Genomic DNA, 11621 nt, shown 5'->3' on the forward strand with positions numbered 1-11621 from the left:
ATGATTATTCACTTCATTTTATGACAACATATTGCAAAGACTTTAAATCAAATTTTGTTAGAAATACAAAGATAAATCTAACAAAAATTATAAAAAATAATGTAATTGTTTCTTAATTACTAATAGAGCTCATAAAACCTCCAAAGAACATAATTATAATTCTTAATTTTTTTTTTCATTTGCAAAATAATAATATAATACATGCGAACCTCACGCACATTTCTATTTTCCATCAGCCTCAAATCATCTCTTCAAAATTTTGTTAATTTTCAACCACCGACCCCCACATGTATTTGAACTTATTGTAAGCAACAAAAATTCCCACTGGCCTAATAATATCACCGTCGATCAATAACCACTTTTTGGCATCTAATGCATTGGCTCACATTGTAGGAAATAAATATTATTTAGCAACATACTTATCCACATTTGGTAAGTTTCCCCCTAAATGCAACACAATCTTTTTTTTTCCCCCCCTATTTTTATTTTCAGCAACTCCACCGATTATTATTATTAGTATTATTAAATGGAACTCGCAATGCAAGTAGCGCGAACTCCACCAATCTATTACCAGTTTTTTGCAACAAGGCTTCGCATATTTACAACAAGGCTTCCATCATAAAACCTTTAAAATTCACCGTCGGTAACAATGATATAATCTAACAAAATATTGATTCAAGCAGTTACATATCTAAGTCCACATCAAAATGTCATCCTTATGTAACACTTCAAACTTTTTCGTCAGTCCAAAAAAATAGAAATAAAATAAAAATACCCCAACATCAGCAAAGGCGAGAACAACCCAATTCCAATCCATAAAGTTAGTGCAGGTTCGTCATCATAGGGGTGAGAACAGTTACAATCAAATCAATAGTCAGCTTGAAATACCATATATAGCAGCAGCACAAGAAACCAAGCTATGTATATCAATACAATAGTCAGCTTGAAATACCATATATAGCAGCAACACAAAAAACCAAGCTATGTGTATCATACTGAGTGAATATTAAATTTTACTATTATTTATTTTTAATTTTTTCCCCCTAAGGAAAAAAAATGTGTTTTCCTTACTTGTAAAAGGAAGAGAAAATTAAGAAACAGAACATACACAATTTCAGTCATTTTCTTTTTGGTGAATGATTTCAGTCTACATCGTGTAGCAACGTGTAATTATGAAGTTTAGACTACATTGAATCCATAAACCCTTAAAACGACATCACTTATCTGCAGGCTTTTTATCGTACATCCATAAAGGGCGAGCTAATTAGCATCTTTCAAAAATTTTGTAGAGTTTTTCCAATGAAGCTACCTGCCAAAAAAAAAAGCGCAAGGTATATATATGAAGAATTTTTAAGTCTTGTATTATTTTCAGCATTTATAACTAAACAAGTACAGTGCCTAATGGACTTGAAACTGTGTGGGAAAGCTAGGAAAGCTAGGCCAGGCTTAGAACCTTTAACAGTAATATGTAAACTAGAAATGCTACGGTACGGATGGTCCATATGCGGACCCGTAGTATTGACAAACCGTCAATGTTGCTTTTGTGTGATAGTATTAACGACGGTTTTTTCAAAAACCATCGTCAATACTGCAAATCTGCATGCTAACAATCCGCACTATAGATGGCCTTATATGTAAACAACTCGTTCTCAAAAGAAACATAACTTACTTGAACAAATGTTCCGTTTGTAGCCATAAAAGTCGGTGGCTTAAGAAAGAGTCTCATAGCTGGAATCAAGACATGCTGGATTGACCATTCCCGCTGAGCCCATGCTGTCTCTGCCTCCGAAAGCAGTTCATGATCAATTTCAGTCTCCATTGTGACATCCCCTGTGAACAAGCAAGAGCACCATATGGTACAAACTTCATGAAATGATTTTAAAAACAAATAAGCAATGAAAAGGACTTGTGATCTGGGCAGTAAAAAAGACGTCTACTACATTAGATTAGGTTCATATGTAAAAGCAAAAAGATCTAAATTAATGTATTTACCATAATAATAATAATAATAATAATAATAATAATACTTCTTCAGATTGATAGAAAAGATTTTTTTTTCCCCCCCCTAAAAATTAGATTTTGTGTTAAAACCCAATGGTAACAGTCACTGCTTCTTTAGGCAATGATCCAAGTTCAAATCCCCTCAACCCCAATATCAAAAAACGAAAGAAAATAAATTGAAGATATGAATGATGCCTATAAATTCATTTCCTCTCATATTCCACAGGTGATTGAATTTTATTTATTGACTTCATGGAAGTTTCTTTTATCCTTGTAGGAATCCTAAAATATCGACATTTGAAACATCAATTCCACCAACCATCAAATAAAATCTTAAGACTCAGCAAATTAATTACTATCTTTATTGGGTACTTTGGAGGTCATGGCCCAAGATTAACAGTTTTCAATCCCAAATATAATTCTAACCGAAAGCCTGATTGTTAGCCCTCCTGAATAGTACTCTTTTTATAGGTCTTTAAAAATGCACTATGATGGCCATATTTTGGACAATAAGTAACAAAGAAATGGCAGGATTTCCAGATAAGATTAAAGATGTTTGGTTTCTATTAGTGAAATTGGGTTCTTTACGAGCATCCACTTAGAAAGAGTTTAACAATATGCATGTCTATTTTATTCATCAAGAGTTGGAAAGATGTAATTTAAAGTCGTTACTTTATTTTCTTGTGTATACTAGAGTATTTCTCATCCTCCCTTATTTGATATTTTTTATGCTAACTAAGTTAAGCTGTCTATCACAGACAAAAAAGACCCATGCTACAGCAGAATGGAGTTTACACAGCATGAACAGCCATACCTATTTTACCGGCTGGATTTCCTTCATCTTCAGGATGCCATGGAAGTTTTTTCTTTTCATAAAACTGCAAACCATCACCAGATGGGTTGGGCAACATGGGAGGATGCATGGCATAGAAATTTCCTAGAGCAGCTGAAATTGCTTGAAAGCAATTCTTTTCATCCTCCCAATCAACCTACAATAATGAACCAGAATCAAGTTCACCAAGTATAGTACAGAACTTTAGAATGCAAAAGTATGATAGCTATAAAAATGTCTTTTTAACAAAATTTTAACAATCAAAAGAGTTAGTATCAACATCTATGATATTATGTCAAGGAAAATACATATGGGAAAAAAATATAATCGAACCTACATCATTTCCCAGACAGAGAACAAATTCAGGGACATGATCCATGTCAGGTGCGTACTGGTCCAGAACGACTGGAAGTCTTGACAAATTCCCATTCATGTCTATTTCAATGCCAAAATACTCCTGTAGCATTTCTGTCTTTTGCTTGAGTAATTCTGTATTCATCTGCAGAATATCACAATAATTGATTTAATATATTCTTACTTTTCAAATAAATACACATTTTGAAGTTTTAATATATGTTTCCTATCATAATAAACAGTCAATTAATTAATTAATAAAGATCAAGGATATTGTTATGATACCGATGAAACTTGCTAACAATGGATTATTCTATTCAGCAGCATATGTAAACAGCATTTTCCTATTCTACCCCACAAATCAGCTGATATTGCTCAAAGTAGATGAGAGAAAAAAGAGAAGCATAAAACAGAATCCAAAAGGTTTAAACTCAATATAAACCTAATAAGAAAGCCAATACACAAAAACCAAAAAGGCAAAACTACAGGGGAACAGTGCATTACTTCTGCAATCTTCTCCTTTAGGTCATGATCCCCACTGCATTCAGTTTCTAAATCTTCCTCTTTCAGCGCCAACATAATCAACTCTTGTAGAGGAGCTGGATCACTTAATTGTATAGCATTGAAATGGGCAAACCGGCGAAGAACTTGCTGATACATAAGCTCTTTGCTGTAAATGCATTAAGAAAAAAATGAAATGTTAGAGAACACATAGAAAGGAAGCATGAAAATTATGTTTAGCACCTGGTTTTCTTAATACCAACTTGTGCTAACTGGTGTTATGCTGTTAAATAATTTGGCTGCAGTAGGCCCAATGAGGAATGCTAAAAGTATCTACTATTTAAGCTTGATATACAGTGATGTGTCCACTTCTTAACAACTTAAGCTTTTGGGAAGAATAGTAACTTCAGATGGTCCTAGAGCCTAGTGATCTAACCGGTCTCATGAACAAATCATGCCATCCCTCATTTCTATTTATTAATTGTTCTCTATGTGTAAGGCCCAAAATCTATCTGCAAGGCTACACACACGAGGAGAAGTGTTAAAGATACACTGTCTTAGTTTCATTTAAATATTTAAACCCACTTTAAGGAAAGTGGTAAGTCAACAAATTCCAAAAGCTAAAACTGTTAGGAAGTGGGCTCAACCATAAAATAAGGCAACATAACACACTACAGAAGCCATAGAATTATACCTCAAGTTGACAACATTTGCAAGATAGAGATGAGTATCATGTTGAAGCAATGCAAATACATCATCTGCCATTCCAATATATGTGCAATGTCTGACAACCTCCAGAAGCCCTACAAAACTATAAGTCAATAAAGTATCTGCTAGATTTTCCAGACTCAAAAAAGGCTTCACCGCATAATGGTATATGAATTTGGTAAGAAACTTACCAGAATGGCAGTTACAGTCAATCTCATCAATAAGCTCCTGAATGCTTGTAAGATCCGCAGTTTCCTTTGGTTTCCTTCTTTGTCTAATAGAAGACCTACAGTTGGGGTTTTATATGTTAACAGAGGTAACCATGCATAGAGGGCTTGTGTTGTTATCCATGTTAAAATGTGTGTGCATGCACATGCTCGTGTATACAACAGAATAAAATGTGATATTTATTTGTACAGAAAAAAAGGAAAAGATATGAGAATATAAAACCAGCCTTGCGAGCATAAAGAAACACCATGAACGAGTCAAACACCACAAAAACACAGCTCTTAAGCAGCATTATTTTCAACACCTCTTATATTATTCCTAAAGCAAACACAAAAAAGAATGTGAACGACTTTCTATCAAGCAAAATCAAGAACATCCAAACACCTATCCCTACTGGAATTTCTCTAGTTCCAAATGTGAAAAGAGAAAGAAAAACAAATTTGTACACTATTTAAAACAGATGCAAAGGTTTATGCTCTTTGCAAACTATATATACTCTTTAAACCACACCAGGGATAAACAATATATACACCTACAAAGGGGCTAAAAGCCATGGATAGCCTTGTGGTTACAAGATTGGAGTACCCTAGATCGTAGGGCTCTAAAGTGCAATAGAAAGAAACTCTGGGAACAGTTGATGATGGTTAAAGACATGAAGCAATAGAACCATATATGAAGAATAAAATCATTATACATGTTAATAAGAGTGGAAAACTAGCCAAAGCTGCAGCAAGAAATGGATCTGGATGCTCGAGATATGGAAATGGATGAGTTATGCAAGGACTAGAAACACAAATTGATTGTGGCGAAGGAAGGGGGTAAAACCTCAGTGGTAATTGGGAGGTAGATCAAGTTATGAGCTACAATAACCAATCAGGTAACAATAGCCATGAATGATGAAGACAATAGAGCAATTATTAGTGCTAACCACAAGTCATATTAAAGTGCAACCTCACAGGTTATACACAAAAAAGCAAAAAGTAAATAAGAAGTCTTATGGCACTTGAAAAAGTCAACATAGAGACATCATAAATAATATTCGCCATTTGTGGGGGTAACCAAACAGGCTTCAACATCCTCTTCCTCCCAGTTCCTCGCCGTTTAGACTACTAAGAAAAATTCAGACTGCTACTGGAAGGGCATTTCTTCTCTGTCAAGTAACATCAATCCCAAAAATTAAACTGTCTGCCATTAGAAAATGTGATAGGTATAGAATTTGAAAATTTCATTCAAATTTGGTAGGTAGATGAAGAATATTATATATTTAAATTTTGAATAAAGTGTGATGGAGAGAGAGAGGGGTGTGTGTGTTGGTGGTTGTCGTTATTACCAACATTTTGGACTCAGTGTCAATATAGTATCATTAGAGCCATTACGTGGGTATATGTACATCCTTTTTGTTTCTTTTTTTTTTTAGAGAAATCTTTCACCAAAAGCAGATGAATGTACAAAGGAGGACCAGCAGCTGTACTTTTTATCCATCTACAATGTAATGCAAACAAAAACTGAATAATATTTTAAACATTCAGTCATTACGTTAAGTTTTTTACAAAATTTTAAACATATTATAATCTTATAATAGACCTGCAGTAACTAATGCCAATTCACACTATATATGAGAAACAACATTCAATAGAGCGAGTTTTGGAAGCAATCGAGTCCAATATATTTGCAGAAGTGACTACACATGATCATATATCCATCATACCTCACCGCTGTCAAACTGGAATCCGTTCCAAGATGGTCAACAGGCTTGTTTTGCAAGTACGCATGCAACCTCCCAGCAGGATCAGTTGCATCTGTTCTAACCATTTTATTGACTGGAACCTTTTGAGGTTTTGATCCTCCTGAAAATGATTAGTTGAAGGAAGTTGAGTTTAGTACTGATTAACTATTAAATAACATAGAAATAAAAAACACTTAAAATTGACAATAGTACAAAGCAATGAGCAAGTAATATTAAGTAAATAACACAGAGTGAAGCGAAACAGCAAAGGCATGCAATTCAATCTAAACAGAAGCATTCGCCTTGCCTGACGGTGACTGGCTGAGATTTGAATCCTTGAGTAGATTATTTTGAGCAGATGGAGATGGTTCAGCCATCTATGATGCACGTGTCAAAAAAGATAATGAGAAAGTATAATAATAATAATAAGATTTTTTGAAAATAAGATTAAGGATGTGTGGAATTTGTATGATAAAATTAAATTTTTGGTTTCTTTATGGACAACTTCTTCTGAATTGGAAGGATGTTATTGAATATTTTTCTTGATCGTATTCAAGGATTTCCCAACCTCTTTTGTATAACATTTTTACGCTAATAAAGTTTAGTTTTTATACAAAAAGAATAAAAATAAAATAGTGTAACGAAGTCAGTAGAACTCAAGCTTACAAAGTAAAACATAACAAGAAGAAGAATAGCAGGCAGACAATAGATGGGTTCTTCAAACTACCAAAAAGCATCAATTTTTGACCTTGAGGAACCTGTCAGCTAGAATTACCTGTTCATCATATGTTCTCGCTTCATTAGAGCTCCTCAATTTTGACTCGACCACTGACTGTATCTTCTCAATAATGATTTCCTGATTCAAAAGGCTTACCTGCATATCAACATATGAGGTGTCTAAGACCTACACTCCAATATCAGTTGCCCTTCAAAGATACAGTTTATCAAGTATACCCTATTTTTTATGAAACCAAGAGGCAAACCATCCAGCATCATACAATTTTTTGCTCTAAACTTAACAACAACAGGTGGAATTTCTACAGTAACAAATATGAGAACATTGGGAACCAGTTGTCTCTAAGCTGTGACAGAAAGCTACAATGGAGTCATGTCCAAAAATAAGAATAAATAATGATAGGAACAGCGAAAATGTTCCACTCTATATATCCAAATAAAAATTACTCAAACAAGATGGCATTTTAAGAGTTAAGGCTGGTGTCAAAAGAATAACTAAGAAACACAGTGGCAGATGCTCATTCTAGTTAAGGCTTGAGATATACAACTAACAGTGAACATAAAAGTTGGACGGAAAATCATAAAAAAAAGCTCAGGAAAACTTTCAAGCTCAAAAAAATCATCTGCTCTTCCATTAAGGAACTACTAAAAGAAACTGTTGCTTCAGTTTCTGCAACTGCAGGATAAAAATTTACATTCTTTGCTTTGCCAATCAGAAATTTTTCTTTTTTGTTTGTTCTTCTCATCATAAATAGAGTTATGACTCCTGGACACCACTACATCCAATCTATAAAAAGAAATCATAACATGACAAGTTTCAAACAAATAAAAAAGACACCTCTCTTTTAGTTGGGTGCACATTCACATCAACATGCTCTGCTGGCACTATGATTGACATATATATGAAGGGTTTCGATGCTTTTGGCAGTGTTGCAGAATAAACAATTTCTAGAGCCCTCTTCAATGCAGTCCAGTCCACCAATCTGTCTGCACTTAAAAAAATAATTAGAATAAGAAAACTGATAGTGAAACAAAATATCAAATGTAAACTCTGTTCAATCCTAAACTCAGAATTAAGAAGATTTTACGCTCAAATGTACAACGTAGTAAATATAAAGAAATGAGGTAGCCCCCAGTCAATTTCCTCACGCACATTTATTTCCAAAAAGAAGAAGAGAGATTGTCTGCTTCAATGAGATGCAAGTTATTGTCCACAGATAAGCAAAATATTTAATACTTGGAAAATTAAGAAGGGGAAAAGGCCATGTCAAGAGCAACATGATTTAGTGAAGCATAATAATTTATACATGCATTGTGAATGGTAGTCCATATAGTTTCAATTTTAGAGAGAGAAGCCATTTTCTGGCTGTTTCCAATAATTTGGATTTCTCAGAGAATCATATGCAAGTAGGAAAGGAAACTGAAAGCAGAGTGATTATGCTTTTTTGAGTTATTTGGCGGAGAAGAAATGGATGACCATTTGAAGATAGGTCTCAAAATTTAGAATATAACTGGGATAGAATAAAACTTTTATCTTCTTTACTGGCTACGAGTTCCAACAGTTTATAGATACACCTTTTGGTTCTTGATTTTATTAAGGTGGATGAGTGCGTCATACTTCTTTTTTTGTTTTTTTGTTTTTTTTTTTTTTTTTTGAGCTTTATGTTTCAAAGTTTCCTATGGAACTTCTTAGTCTCTTTAGACATTGTACTCCTTTTATCAATAAAGTTATATATTTTATTAAACAAAAAAAAAAAAAATTATAACTTACTTCGCTCAGCCTTATGTCATAATAAATGTTTTTTCTCCCCAACCTTGAATTTCAGAAGATTAGATGACCACTTGAAATTCACAATTGTCCCCATTTTAGACATCACAAATAAGAGGTAAATAAAGTTTACCATCACAATGAGATATTTATTCTTGAACCTTCACAAACAACTTTAACCTCAGAGAATAGATAGCCATCCGAAGTGGACATTTTATTTGTAATTGCTCCAAGGCAGATAACACAAATCAATCCTCAAATATTCTTTAAGATACTACAAGTCTAAAACATACAAGCTGAATGTCATATGTTGCACCATTAGCATTATATGAATGATACATACCATTTATGAAAAGCACCATTGTTGTTTTCTTTGCAACAAAATTACAATTGGAGATGAGACCACTCATTTGAAAAACTGAACTGGATAGATCATCGTCTGAAGCTTCTACTTCCAACAAATTGTGAGCCACTGAGACCCCATAAACTGATCGAATAGCATTAAGCCTTGCATCTGTAGCAACAGAATGCACATCTGCTCTTCCAGCACCATGCTGATTATAAAAGCGGGCCAAACACTTTAGTAATGTGTTGTAAACAATCACCAACTATGCAAACAAAACACCAATCACAAAAAGGCAAATTTAATCACTCAGTGACACAGAGACTCACCTTTCTACAAGAGAAACTAACATTTATATGATGAATGGCAAAGCGGCTTAGCAAGTCTATAATCTTAGAATAATCGTCTGCAGCATTTTGTAGCGTCTTCCTCCGAGCAGTCATATTATAGAATAAATTCTCAACCTAACAACACATTCAAGGAAAATCATAATTTCAGGTGCTAAATTTAAGTCATCAAGACAGCTATGATTTCAGAATAGCTATGACTTGAGAAACTAAATTAAATTGCAGTCAGTGAATTAGCCAGCAGAGTTAAATCTTAATAATCCATAGACTTCAAACAATGCTATCTTTCTTACTGAAAAATAGAGTCATCCCATTTACTTTGATCTGCATCAAATACAGAGACATGTTTAATTATATTCACAATAACCGATATCTACTAAACCAGCGAGTATACACTTATAGTATGAAAGAACAGCCAAATTAAACCCATTTAACTTGAAGCATAGAAAAATATAAAAGATTTTTATAAGGTATTATATATAGGACACAAAAACTATACCAAAAATTCCAAAATGACCATTTTCCTAGTTTCATAGTGAACTAACTCCAACCAAAGTTTCCAGTTCAAACCATTATCTGAGTTCCTTTTACAGCAGCACACGCCCTTGGTTCATGCTCCATGACTCCGTCCTTATAAGATACCCTAAAACCATTAAGAAAAAAAAAACAAAGAATTAAACCTATAAACCATTTATCTCCGAACAAATATTGAGCTTTTTTTTTTTTTTTTTAAAATGCAACAACTTCATTGTTCCTCACATTAACCATTTTCCTTCCTCTTTGAAAAATAATAAGAATAAAAATAAAAATACAAACTCATGAGATTCAACACTCTTTTTCCTTCCTCCATTCTTCCATATTTGTCAAAATCAAAGACGAGCTTAAATGCAAACCACACACCCAGACAAATTTCATCAAACAGGTTAGGCGCACAAAGACACACCAACCTGTAACCATGCAATTGACCTTCGGTAATGGTGGTAACTGTAACATGACCGACATAGGTCATGCTCGCCAACGCTTCTCCTCTGAATCCCATCGACTTTATGGACTGCAAATCCTCAAAGGTAGACAACTTCGAAGTCGTGTGCCTCTCGCATAGTATTGGCAAGTCCTTGTACTGTAAACAGCAGCACCAAAAACACACAAGGAAAAAAAAAAAAAAAATCCCCATTAGATAGTTTCATTCCAGTGAAATTCCCTAGAATAAGAAAAATTGAGAAAAGCCAACACTAAAACATTCTCGAGAAACAAATGGAAAATGCAAACAAGCAGAGGAATTAAGGGAGACAGACGCGGATGCCATGGCCATTGTCGGAGACTTGAATGAGCTTGAGACCACCGTCTTTAACGGTGACGTTAATGGAGGAAGAGCCGGCGTCGAGGCTGTTCTCGACGAGCTCTTTGACCGCGGACACCGGCCGCTGGATGACCTCGCCGGCGGCGATTCGGTTGACGACTGACTCGTCGAGGCGGTAGATTTTGGGAGGGTCTCTGGCGACTCTCTCTTGTTCTTCATCCACTTCCATTTTTGTTGAAGTTTGCGAATTGCTTGCCAGGTATGATAGTGCCACTGCGCTCTGTCTCTTCTTCTTCGTATACTGTTCTTATTCTGTTCGTCTCCCAAAAATGCCCGCGCCGTACAAACACTATATTAGAACCGCCAAATTGCCTCACTTTTTTTAATTATTTATTTATTTATAAAGGTTTTTTTTTTTTAAAAGATAAGAATTTATTTATAAAGGTTAATCGCAATATGATAATTCTATTTTTATAAATAATTTATCAATTGAAATTATGTTCATAAGATTGTTTGGTAACTAAATTGATAAGTTAGGATTAAATTCAATTGGTTTAATTTGCAACAAATATAAGTATATATATATATAAAGGGCATAATATTATAACAAATTTTTAATCCGATGATTTAAATTATAAAATCTTAAAACTACAAAACATAGCAAAATGCAATTAGCTTTTTCTTTATTATAATCAGTAAATTCAAGATGAATGCCTAACCAACTCAAAATGTGGTGGAACAGACCACTTATGATTAGACACTTTTATTTTGACCAATT

The 11621-nt window shown here is 34.0% G+C and overlaps 1 protein-coding gene across 2 annotated transcripts; it reads right to left on the reverse strand.

Moving 5' to 3' along the window:
* Positions 1-1000: 1000 nt before the first annotated feature.
* On the reverse strand, positions 1001-11197 carry LOC107421580 (DNA mismatch repair protein MLH1). Of its 2 annotated transcripts, XM_016030843.4 has the most exons (16): positions 10839-11197; positions 10491-10663; positions 10114-10186; positions 9526-9660; positions 9197-9407; positions 7924-8072; positions 7126-7224; positions 6658-6727; positions 6333-6471; positions 4588-4682; positions 4383-4491; positions 3692-3857; positions 3171-3332; positions 2816-2990; positions 1670-1830; positions 1001-1309 (listed from the first exon to the last, which is right to left on the reverse strand). In XM_016030843.4, the coding sequence occupies exons 1-16, from the start codon at positions 11070-11072 to the stop codon at positions 1265-1267; spliced, it is 2196 nt and encodes a 731-aa protein (XP_015886329.3). In that variant the 5' UTR covers positions 11073-11197; the 3' UTR covers positions 1001-1264. The 2 variants fall into 2 exon arrangements, with proteins under 2 accessions (XP_015886329.3, XP_048331835.2); XM_048475878.2 differs by lacking the exons at positions 10114-10186; positions 10491-10663; positions 10839-11197 and adding an exon at positions 10043-10062.
* Positions 11198-11621: the final 424 nt, after the last annotated feature.

This window comes from Ziziphus jujuba, chromosome 5 (genome assembly GCF_031755915.1).
Source record: "Ziziphus jujuba cultivar Dongzao chromosome 5, ASM3175591v1".
Classification (NCBI taxonomy): domain Eukaryota; kingdom Viridiplantae; phylum Streptophyta; class Magnoliopsida; order Rosales; family Rhamnaceae; genus Ziziphus; species Ziziphus jujuba.

Excerpts from the sequence above, each read along its gene's own strand:
- LOC107421580 (XM_016030843.4), bottom strand. The coding sequence starts at position 11,072 with ATGGAAGTGGATGAAGAACAAGAGAGAGTCGCCAGAGACCCTCCCAAA. Across the intron at positions 10,664-10,838 it reads ACAATGGCCATGGCATCCGC|TACAAGGACTTGCCAATACT; the intron begins GTCTGTCTCCCT and ends TGCTGTTTACAG. Across the intron at positions 9,408-9,525 it reads TTAGTTTCTCTTGTAGAAAG|CATGGTGCTGGAAGAGCAGA; the intron begins GTGAGTCTCTGT and ends TTTTATAATCAG.